Source organism: Cynoglossus semilaevis, chromosome Z, assembly GCF_000523025.1.
Source record: "Cynoglossus semilaevis isolate Cse_v1.0 chromosome Z, Cse_v1.0, whole genome shotgun sequence".
Classification (NCBI taxonomy): Eukaryota; Metazoa; Chordata; class Actinopteri; order Pleuronectiformes; family Cynoglossidae; genus Cynoglossus; species Cynoglossus semilaevis.
The window spans coordinates 9,765,126-9,777,790 of record NC_024328.1 but is presented as its reverse complement, the minus strand read 5'-3'; the positions used below and the strand labels follow the sequence as shown (position 1 = coordinate 9,777,790).

General features: G+C 42.1%; 1 protein-coding gene across 1 annotated transcript in view; it reads left to right on the top strand.

The window, feature by feature from the left end:
* The window catches only part of cspg4ba (chondroitin sulfate proteoglycan 4ba), a 22,740-nt gene that overhangs the window by 1,559 nt on the left and 8,516 nt on the right, over positions 1-12,665 (top strand). Inside the window, exons 2-5 of the mRNA XM_008336103.3 lie at positions 2,691-2,854; positions 3,870-7,433; positions 7,962-8,435; positions 9,309-9,485. Coding sequence (XP_008334325.1) covers positions 2,691-2,854; positions 3,870-7,433; positions 7,962-8,435; positions 9,309-9,485 — 4,379 coding nt within the window. The remainder of the gene's footprint in view (positions 1-2,690; positions 2,855-3,869; positions 7,434-7,961; positions 8,436-9,308; positions 9,486-12,665) is intronic.

Genomic DNA, 12,665 nt, shown 5'->3' with positions numbered 1-12,665 from the left:
CAGGAATAGGACAGTGATGTCCACTGTCGTGGAAGAACTCTTGTGACAATAACACATTTAAACGAACACAAGGAGTCGGACAGTCATTCGGCCACCGTGGAACCTTATTTTTATTTACTCGCAGATGTAAATTAGTTACATATGTGTGGGCATGTATTATCCTATCTGGTTGACTACACTCTGAGTGTGTCGTCTGTAGACAGTGTTCCTCTGTACCGTGCCCCCCTCGGGATAATCTGGACTTATTTCAGCGTGAATCATTCTCGGCATATACTGTAGTTCTTTAAATATAACCATGATGCACGGACAGTATGGGCAGTTATCATACTTCAAAGCATTGACTCTGTTCCTTTCACTTCAGGAAACAAGACATAAAAATAAAAAACGAAAAGGCAACACAAGCAGGCGCTAAAGCCAAGTCGCATCTCTGTGGTGTGGTACAAGCAGGGGCACACAGGCTGTGACAAGTGTGGCCCTCGCCCCTCATGTTAACTATAAGGTGTTCACTGAAAGGTCACAGGCTTTGTTGCCGTGGAAGCAATTCGTCTTGGAGTTTCCCAAGAGAGACGTCGCAGCTGCAGACGTTCAGATTACAGAACGAGCTTCAAACAAACGGCACGTTTCAGCCTCTTGAGTAACACCGTCAGGTGTACGCTGGTATGTCAGTGCACGGACTTGGCTGCCACCAGTCTTCTGTTCCCTCTCATTTCCATACCTCCCAGAAACAAACATCAGTGAGACTGGAGATGAAACAAGAGAAACATCCCACCATGAAACTGACTCTTCTGCCAGGATACAGTACGACAGCTTCCTGTGAATCAACCTGCTCACAATCATGTCAATCTGACTCCCATGCCAGAGTTTTTCTCTCTCTGTTTCTTCATGCTGCAGAAATGTAAACAGCCGTTCTAGAGGATTGGAACAGAAAAAATATTTATTTTCCTCTTGGCTAGTTTTTTAAATAAGATAAAATTGTAGATTAAGGATGTGCTGTGTTTTTTTTGTAGTTTACTATTTTATCTATTTATGGCAGGGGTGTCAAAATCATTTGGTTTCAGGGGCCATATACTGTCTGATTTAATGTCATTTGTCCTGGACCAATAGAATCTAAACGTAATTACCTATAAATAACAGTAAGTCCATATTTCCCCCCATTGTTTTCCTGCAAAAGCGTACAAGTATATTAGAAATGAAATGAAAACTGAAATATAATTTGAGAAAACATCCCCGACATGAAGTTTTTCACTTTAAAAAAAAATCATCAAGCAGGCCAGATTGAACCCCCGTAGCTCATTGTTTCCCAAAGACTGGGTCGCAACCCTCAGGTGGGTCGCAAGAGGATTTTTTTTTGGGTCGTCTCGCATCATGTTTCCTAGCAGTTTACCAATAATGTCTATTGACTTGGGTCGCAAAGTTTTGTGACTTTTAAAATACAGGTCTCCACAAAAAAAAGATTGGGAAACACTGCCCTGGCAGGCTGGTTTTGGCCCACGGGCTGTATGTTTGACATCCCTGATTTACGGCAACATTTTCTGACAAGATATAAATATTTAGTTATTTTTTTTCCTCTGTTTTTGTGTTGGATGTAAATACTCATTGACTTTGTGTACAAATTATTCAAATTGATCATCATTAGTAAATTGTGCATTTTACTCTTTTAATATGAAGAAGCTCCTTCATTAACGTAGCTAACAATTTAGTTTTGCAACCACTTGGACCCATTAGCAGTGTGCTAATAAACTGATGTTTTAGCCTCTGTGTAACCGTGGGACCGTGGAGCTCACTAAATTCTCAATGGGTGGAGGCTAGGATGAGAAAGCTTCAGAGAATGTAAGTCTAGATTATAGGGTGATGTGAAAAGACAGGGAGGTGAAGTGGAAGAAACAGCTGGGTCCATCCACCAAGATGTTCCTGGAACACGGGGGGCCACAGAAAATGTAGGGACGTCACAGCCTTTCATGTTTAGGTTGAAGGTTTCTGTCAAAGCGGAACGAGCTGGGACATGTCCGTCTTCCTCTGAGTCACTTCCATATCCACCGTCTTTCTTTGGAGGCTGCAGCCGTTATAGTCCTTGTTAAAAAAAAAAACAACAAAAAACTACGATATTTTATCACCACGTTTTAACAGTCACACAGTCCAGTCAGAACTTTCTCTGAGTGTTACCAACAGCCCAAAACATCAACCTGCAATTCTGATGAAGTACAAAAGCTGGGAGTTGGGTTTGTTCTAAAAGCAGTTATTATTTCACAGGTAAAGCTTTAAAAGTCATAATTATACTCAGAGTGAACTCCAGTGCATGTAAATCATTATGCTGGAGCAGAAGAAGTGAATACAAGTGTGGCCCACCAGGAAGGCTTGGATCAGAGACAGATAGAGATAGAGGCATTCTTTATATATCAGGTGAACTATAATTTATTTGTCTGTATGTGTGTGTGTCTGAGAGTCTCTCTGTGTGTGTGTGATTACCACATGCTCTGTTCAACATATAAAGTTCAACCAGGATGATAAAAACCATGCTTGACTTGTTGTGACTTATTACTTGTATCTTCTCTTATTTCTACTTCCTGACTCTTTTATACTCATTTAAAAAACTCAAGCAAAAAGACGACTTTACAACCTGCAAAATAAACTACACCAAACATCGGTACCAGCTCATTTTACCACACTCCTGTGTCTTTCTCCTGCTGCAGCTTCTTTCTACGGCGACGGCTTCGTTCAGCTCAAGGCGGCGGAGTCGTCCAACCATAACACGCTACGCGTTCGTTTTCGGACCTCCAGCACCGATGGCCTGCTGTTTCTTGCCGGTGGCCAGACTCACTACTTCCTACTCGAGCTGCACACTGGTCGCCTCCAGGTAGGTACATTCATGGCCCCGGCAAATGAGCTCATGTCAGTGCACACAGACACACACACTGTACATGAACATGCATGTAGTACAAGCAGAGTTATGTGCTCGCCGCAGCACACATGTACATGTCCACGGAAGACACACTAGTACCCTGAGCTGTAGTCCTGTCTCAGCTGGCTGTATCAGTCTCTCAGCACTGTCACACAGACAGACAGACTGGCCTGGTGCTAACTGAGTGTTTACTCTGGACCAGTCTCTTCATGTCAGTAGGAAATAATGAAGGTGATGAGACGTTAAGTCATCCCGGTCCCACAGTTATCTGTCATTAATCTCATTAAAATACTGCTTTGATGTATTTGCTGGTATTCAGATCACTGCCTGATATTATATCCACATGGTGAGACACGTCCTAAAATAACAACTGACGTCTGGACGTCAGTGCTAATATCTAATTTTTTTTAATATGATTTCCACAATATATATATATATATTTTTGTTAAAGAATGTCCGCTGCTGTTTTGCACTGTTAAAAGAAGTGCTTTAGCCGAGAGAGCCAACAGAACAGTTGTGTCTGTTCGACGACAACAGACTCTGTGATGCACTGTCACATTAGCGCAGCACATCCAGAGGAATGTTTGCCCCTGCTCCTTGAACTGTCACAGGTCGCAACGATATTTTTGTTCAGCCGCGCGCATGTTTTCCTCAAGCTCAGGGTCTCAATCCATGTGAGTCAGAAATTAGTTTTGCTCCCTTGAAAACCATGTATGATTAGCAGGGGCACACACACACACACACACACACACATACATGCAACAGCTGTAGCAGCAAACCATGAAAAGCTTGTCATCTGAAGGAAGTGTCAGTTTGTTAGCAGTGACATGATGCTCTCAGGATGTAGCCGGAGGCTAAAAGACTATAAAACGTTTTTTAATGGGTCATATGTAGTACAGTGATAAATGTGATGCTAAACTTCCAGAATCACAGTGTAATTTGTAATGAAGAGTTTTGCTTCTAATTTCAGTTGAAACTGGACCTGGGTTCTGGTGAGCAGGTGTTACAGTCCGACCCAGGAACACAGCTCAATGATCTCGCCTGGCACTCTGTGGAAGTCCACCATGTGTTGAACGACATCACTCTGACTGTGGACAAAAACTCACACACGAAGATTAAAATGCCGGGCCTACTGCATAATCTGAACATTGTGGATGGTCTTCATGTTGGAGGCTCAGGGGGCCTAGACAGGTTTTATCTTCCCAGAGACCAAGTTGGCTTCAGAGGCTGCATGGAGGACGTGGTCTTTAATGATCACGACCTGCTGTCATCTCTGAGGCCATATAGTGGATTCAAGTACGTCCATGAGGTGTCTTTAGGCTGCAGTCCCCAGTTTTTTGCGACCAACGAGGACCCTATCAGCTTCTTCAGCTCGAAGGCGTACGTTTCACTTCCGACTTGGAATGGCCATCAGCAGGCGGTGTTTGAGTGCATCGTTCACACATCTGCCAAAGAAGGAATTCTGTTGTACAACTCGGCCAGAGAAGGGGACTTTGTGGCTTTAGAGATTCAGGAAGGCTTGCCAGTGGCAATTGTTGGGAAAGCCGGGAGCAAAACTGAGCTCCGCTCCCTCACATTCATCAATGACAAGAAATGGCACTCGGTCAAGCTGCACTTCAGTTCCAAAAGCTTGGAACTCAGTGTTGATGGTGAGATGGTGAAAAGTAGCATCAGCTCTAGGACAAAGGAGATTCAGCTGAAAGGTCATCTTTTTGTTGGAGGTATAGATGACAGCACTAGAGCTGAAGCCAGAAAAGTGGGCTTGGTCTCCACGTCTGGAAAACGTGTCAGAGGAGGTTCTTTTAAAGGTTGTCTAAAGAACATTGAGGTGAATGGAGTCATGATAAGTCTGGCCGATGCTGTAGTCACCAAGGACATATCAGTTGGTTGTGAGCCAGAGAAAGAACCAGAACCATCAACCACACTGAGTCCAACAGTTTCTTCACGACCTTCATTTAATTTAGTCACACCAACACCACCATTCCAGATGTCTACCCTAGCCAGGGGCTTGGACAGAAGGTATGGCTACAATTTTGTACAGCTCAAAAACCTTGTGGTCCCAGAAGGTGGCCGGGGATCCCTTGATGCCAAACACATCAAGGTTCTCCTGGACTTCAGCATTCGCCAGTCTCAGATCATGTTCAGAATTCAAGAGCAACCGCTACGTGGTCAGATAAGACTCGACGTAGATCAAGACCAGGAAGAGAACACCTTCAGCATGTTGGACCTCTGGCATGGAAGAGTGATGTACATCCACGGAGGCTCGGAAGAACCAGATGACTTCTTCATGTTTTCCTTTTTTTCTAGCAGTAGAAAGCAGGTTCCCGATTATCTCAAGACTAACAAATTGTATCGCTACAATATCACTGTGACTCCAACCAATGATGCACCGGAGTTGAGTCTTCCTGAAGGAAATCTATTTGTTCTGTTGGAGAACTCTAAGAAACATCTCACCACAGAAGTTCTGAAGGCAACGGATATTGACAGCAACTACACCGACCTTGTCTTCTCTGTACTTGGAAACCTAAATGCTGATGCAGGTTATTTGGAAATTGAGAACAACCCTGGCATGGCAGTCACCTCATTTTCATACTCAGACCTAGAAGAACTGAGGGTGTACTACGTTCACCATGGGGTTAGAACTTCTCGGATAGTTCTCAGAGTAAGTGACGGAGAGAAGGTCAGCAACACTGTAGTCCTAAGAGTTATGGCTATAGCCCTGGAGTATAAGATTGCAAACAACACTGGCCTGCAGGTCATTCAAGGAGATGCAACTGTAATCAGTTCAAAACAACTAAGTGTGCAAACCAATGCTGTGAAGCAGATAGTAGACATCCGCTATGATGTCACCGAAGCCCCTCAGTACGGAGAACTCCAAAGACTTCACTCAAGTGGTGAGTGGAGACCTACAGACTCGTTTTCCCAAAGACTTCTGGAAAAAGAACGTCTGCGGTACATTAGCACATTTGTAGACATTCAAACGTCAAACGCCACCGATTCCTTTAAGTGCAAAGTTAATGTGGCTTCAAGAGCAACCACTGAAATTATCTTCCCAATAACTGTGAAATGGGTCAATTACCAAGTGATTAAGAATGTTATGATGGACATGGACAAAGCAAGAAAAGTTACTCTGGACTCTGAGCATATTTTTGCCATAGCTGAAGGTGCGGTCCTCTCAGAGGATGAACTTTACTACCGGGTTCTCACCACCCCAAAGAAAGGGATACTCCTGCTTGACACCAAGCTCTTAAAGAAGAACTCAACTTTTAGCCAAAGGAATGTTACGGATCTGAAAGTTCACTATGAACTAGTCGACAGGCCTTATACAGACACAAGTGACAGGTTCAAATTTCAGCTGGTGTCCAAACACGCTCAGTCTCAAAATTATGATTTTCAGTTTTCCATCAAAGCTGATGTCAACAGCGTGTTCATGACAAATGACGGTCTTTCCCTCTTGGAGGGTGAAAGTAAACTCATCACAAAGGAGAATTTGTTTGCAGAGACTCTAAGTACAAAGGATTTGTACTACACCGTCATAAAGAATCCCAAACATGGGAAACTGGCACGGATCAGTCAGTCAAATTCAAATGCAAGCTACGACAACATCGTTAGCTTTAGCAATCAGGATATATTAGAGGACAGGATTATGTACATGCATGATGACAGTGAAACAACTCAGGACGAGTTCACCTTCATCGCTTCCGCAAACCAGGGATTAAAATTTACCATCTCAGAAGAGGATGTTGGTTCTAAGGAAGGAACATTTAACATATCTATTCAATTAGTCAACGATCAGAAGCCAGTACGGGTTGTTGATAAAGTTTTCCATGTGGTGAAAAACGGACAAAGATTACTTACCCTGGAGGACTTATGTTATCGTGACAAAGACGATGATTTTGATGACAGCCAGTTAATTTACTCCCGGCGTGGTATCCCATTGGGAGACCTGGTTCTGGTCAATGACTCCAATCATCGACTGTTCCAATTTCGTCAGCAGGATCTGGAGGAAAAGCGAGTGTTGTTTGTACACAAAGGAGTGAGTACCGGGAGATTTGTACTGTTTGTCTCCGATGGAAAACATTTTGTATCAAGTCTTTTAGACATCAGTGCACAGGACCCTTTCTTGAAGGTTGAAAACAACACAGGATTACTGGTCCAGAAGGGTCAGTCAGTAACCTTGACAACCAGTAACTTCAGTGTCACCACTAACCTGGACGTCCGAGATGACCAGCAGGTTGTTTTCAAGTTGGACGAGGCTCCCAAGTATGGAGGACTTTATTGTGAAGACACAAAGCTGGATTCGTTCACACAGTCCGATCTAAAGGACGGACGCGTCTCCTATCGTCACGGAGACAGCAAACATCTGACCGACTATTTTAATGTTACAGTGAGAGCTAAAAATATTCAACTTTCAGTGAGGATTAATGTAAAGATTTACCTGGAAAGTCATCAGAGGCCTCCTATTGTGTTACATCACAACCCTTTACTGGTCGAAGAAGGAAAACCAGTGAAAATTGACGAAGCTGATCTCAAGGTGAGTGCAATTACCTCAGTCTCGGAAAAGAATAAACCATAGTTAAAAATGTTAACTTTGTTTCAGATACTAACTGATGATGACGTAAGAACCTTTTTAGCATAAATGTTAAATTAACAGAAGTTGGTTTTTGTAAACAAACTACATAAACATCCTCCTTCCTACCCTGCAGGTGGTGCTATAATACAGTTTAAATGCCCTAGTCTAGTCCAGTGATTGAGCTCCATATTATTTTTTTATTTTTTTAAATGAGCTCTATTTCATAATTCTAATGGAGACATCTGTGGTAGAAATGTTGAAACCTAAATAGAATTTTTTTTTTAATTTGACTGTTTTGACTCACCTTGTATTCTCAAATTATAATAAAGTGGAAATAAACAATGCACAATAAGGGATGAAAGTTATACAATATATTACATTGTCCTCTAGGCTGTCCAGGCTGCTGTGAAGGGGACAAATGAATGTTGACCAGCATTAATGTTTTGCATACAACATCAATGCCTTGTTTTGCTGCGTTTTTTGCTGCAGGTCACCCATGAGGACAACCTGCCATCAGAGATTGTTTTCACAGTTAAGGTGGAACCTCTGCATGGTATTCTCAGGCGATTTATTGAAGCAGAAAATCACTACATCGGTACCAAACAGGACCCTGTCAAGACCTTCACCCAAGAGGACATCAACAACGGGAACATTCAGTACATGCAGGAAGAGCCGGAGAAAGCCAACGACACCTTTGTCCTGGACGCCACCAACGGAGTCACAGACGTGGGGGACATCAGGATGTCTGTTGACGTCATCCCACGTCTCATCCCACTCCAGGTCCACAATTTCACTCTGAATGAGGGCGCCTCCAAGGCACTGACGGAGGAACTGCTCCAAGTCACCAACAGGCACTTTTCCGGAATCAACTTCCTGTATAATTTGTCCCAGCCCCCACGGCACGGTCACGTTGAGCATTCTCGACATCCTGGCGTGTCCATAACCTCCTTCACCAGGAGGCAGGTGAGATGTGGTTGCACAGATTCATTAAAGAACAAACAGTACCGACCCAGTGGCAGGTTTATTGCTGGGAAGGAATTTGATTTAGTGCAGCAATAAAAGTTTATGTAACTAATGGTTGAGACACGCGTCGGCCATAAAGAGTCAGTTTCTTCAGATTTTCAATGTAAGCTTTTTTTGATGACAAAAAAAATATTTATTCATTTTCCTGTTACAATGCCATGAGGTTTAGCAGCAAAAGAAAGGCATTTACATTTTTGTTTGTTGAACCTCCTGGGCCACTGTAGTTAGGTGGTGGCCTTGCTTGCAGGGGGCATGAATAGAAGTAAATATAGTAAATAAAGTTTTCCCTCTTTCTTAAATCTGTTAGTTTGGTTACTCACATAAAGATAAATTTAACAGAATAGCACGTGTTGTGTTTGCTATATATTGACAAATATATTAAAAATATGCCTGCAATATACTGCAAAAGTGGCACAGAGGCCTATTGACTGATGCCATATATGATGATAGCTGTTAACATTAAAGTCAGGTCTTAAGAGAGTATGCAAGCAATTTGGTTCAACATTGCAAGACATTGCATGTGAATGACTGGCCTGCCTGCAGTCCAGATCTTTGGACTATTGAAAAAAGGCTGATCTCTGAGCAATGTGATTATAAAGGCATCCTTGTAGTAGTGTACCAACCTTTTTGAAAATTGAGTGCATTGCAGTATAGACTGATGTGCAGAAATTCATGCAGGCACTTAATTATTTATTAGTGACTTGAATTTTATCTTCCTTTATTATAGACATGTAAAATAATAAAACATTAATTCAGATACCAACGTTTTGGAAACTCCTCAACCCATATTTTTTTTTTATGATCCTTCAATAGGTAGAACATGAATTCATTTACTACGTACACGACGGCAGTGAAACCTTAGATGACAACTTCACCGTAGTGGCCAATGACTCAGGACTGAGGAAACGGAGTGCGACCCAGACGGTCTACATCCAGGTTACAGCTGTCAACGACGAGCCGCCTGTCATTACAGTTAACAGGGTTCTCAGGGTGAGTCTGCCTGGCTCTATATCTACACTTTTTTTTATTATTAGCAGCTCTGGCAACACGGCTCACTTGTCAGATGGTTTTCATGTGGGCAGTGTTGTTGCCATGGCTGAGAGGGCGGCTGATGGAAAGTATGATTGCTATGTGGAGGAGGGTCGGCAGCACAGACCATGAACGTACCGGTCCAGGATCAGATCCAGTCTTTATGGTTAATGAGAATATAATTAAATTATGCTAAGGAGAAAGGTTATTGTTGCCTTTAAGTCTCTGTTGAATCTAAGTGATTCCTAGATAAGAAAATAATTTAATTAAATGTGTCCTAACTCCTCGGCAGTACAAGGATATGAGCATATTTTTCTGAGAATGTGAGCTTAATGACCGTAATTATAGTTATAGCCAATGACCTCATTTGAGTTACCACATGACCTCAGGCCACTATTCAATAAAAAGCACATTTTTTCCCCTTTGATTCAGGTAGTTGAATGTTTTAATTAACCTGGGAGATCAATAAAATACTCTAATTTAGGCTGGAAACTTCAAACACATTAATACAATGGTGGTGAACCACTGTCTTCTCTGGTGAAATGTGTTAAAAAAGAATGAACAATTTTAATATTTTGGGAAAAAAATTATTGATAAAATTTATATAATAATATAATTTTCAAAATAAAGGCATTTTCACCTGTATTTTTTTTATCTCATTGGACTAAAATAATTGGGTTGTTCTAAAGAAATCAACTTCTTAGGTGTTAAAAAAAACTTGTAATTCCAAAGGAACTCAAAGATTGGACGTTCAACAATGGCAATGAGTGATCTCAATTGTTCACATTTTACCTTCTCTAAAGTTACCATTGGTGGGGTGGGACCCCAAAGGGTCGGCAATTTTTTTTTTACTTTTTAAATTGGTGCCACGGTGGAGAAATTGGACTGGGTTGTAATTTTATTTATTTTGTTGATTTATAAAATATCAGGCAGTGGCTGTGAATATGTCTTAACAATAGGTCTGACAACAACAAGGAGGCGCCGCAAGTTTGGAGTTTACTTCATTTGGGGATGTAGGGGGCGCTATGGAACATTATGACCAATTGTGTACAAGCCAGTGAAAGTAGTCCGAGTCCAGGGTTGATTCATTGAGGTCAGCTGACTAACTTTATATAAGTTTTTTTTTTTCTTGAGTTTTTCTCTATTTCTATATATTTTTTCTTCCTTGTTGATGACTTGGGCGTATTCCAAGATGACAGTGTCATGATTCATTTGGCTCAAACTGTGACAGGCTGATGAAGGGGGCAGAAGGCTATGTTTTCATTCACAGACTGGTCACCACAGAATTCACACCTTGAAGGTAGAATCTGCAGAACGCCTTCATGAACACAGACTTTAAAGGTTTCCTGACTGAACCCAAAAGTAAAAACAACATGTCATAATCACCTTAAAGTCTGTCTAATCCAGTAGTTCTTAAGTAGTGGGGCGAACCCCCCTGGGGAGGGGGGCACGATGAGTTGCCTGGAGGGGTGTGAGGGCCTTCCAATAGAATATGACGCGCTGGACACAAATGTCACCACTGCTGTAATACTTGAATGATAACAAGCCTCCAGTCACTAGGTGGCAGCAACTCACACAGTGGTTTGTACAGATAAAATATACACGTTATCAGGTTCTCAACAGTGTTTCACTTCGTGGTGGTGTGGGTCGAGGGGGGGGGGGGTCTAATCCAATGTTATAGCGTCAGGTCAATGTGTATCTGCGTACAGTCTGCAGGGCTGCAGTGAGGTGGCAGTTGAAAGAGGTCCAGCTGGAAGGAAAGGCTGAAATATAGACCTCTTTTGTGTGTGTTGTTTTGCTCCGAATACCTCAAATTCCTCTGGAATCCTGCAGATCCAGAGAAGAGTGACTTGTTCAATAGTTCTGCAGTGTAGAAAACCTTAGAGTGCATTTCATATAAAAACACAAAAATAAAAAACATCGTGTTAGTTTGACATATTTGTTGACAAACGTGGACTTACTGCAGGTTGTGGGCCAAACTTTTTCTTTTTTTTTTCTTTAGCAGCACAGAGGACAGAATTATAACTCTTATGACTAATGTCCACAAGGTGGCGCTCTATCACAGCACATTTAGTTAGGAACGTGGCAGTGGAGGATTATGAGTTTTAACAATGAGGGCTGGGTTTTAGGAAAGTTCTGATACATGTTTGATCCTTATTAAATCCTGTCTGGGGTCAAAAATGAGACCCGTCTGGTTTGATCTTTTCTATGGTGTCAATCAATTCTGTGGTACACCTTCAGACCAACAGTTTGCTACTAACAAACTATCTTCTTTCTGGAATTCAGGGCAATAGATAGACCCTGTTGACAAAAGAATTGCCTAAAAAGTAAAGTAAAAAAAATGACATAAATGAAAAGGAAAAGTAGGTTCTGGCATGAATTCTAACTTTATTCTTGTCATATCTCACTACTTTAAAAACACAAAACACGTATTACTATATTTATACACTGACTGATTGACCTGCATCTCTGGTGGCCATGCATGCAGTACATGTACTTCTACAATATTTCTCCATACAAAAACCTAGATTTTACAAAATGTCTTTTACCAGTGGACAGACAGTCTCCTAGAGTCTCCCACACTGCTGTAACTTCCTTTCGGTCATTTCGTAGAAGATTAGTCATTTCCCCTCGGCAGAAGCACTCACACATCTCAATCACTCCCTCACACACTCACACACAGGGTATGTTCTTGTGTGGTTAGGATTCAGGTCTGTGGGTCGGAAGGTGATAATTGAAAACAAAGTCACCCTGGAGCCAGCTAGTCTTTGACGTTAGGAAAACGTCAAAGACTGGAGGCTGGACTTCATGTTTAAGTCACTCATTACCTAATATCATTTCACTGGGCCTGGTCTACCTGTCAGTCACCTACTGTTACCACCCTACCTCTCTAAATGCACACAAATGCTCTATCTAGTGGTAGGCACAACATGGATTAGATGCATTTCTATAATTTAAACCTTTTTACATCCAGAGAGAGTGTAGATGAGTTCCAGTTCCACCCAGCCTCACTGAGAGACAGTGCAGGCTGCAGCCTGTTACCTGTTCTGTAGTGAAGGTGCTCGGCTGCTGCCTTCTCATCTCTCTGTGACCTGTGCACCTCCAGAACCCTGGGGCATCTGGGTGTAAATCACGGCCGAC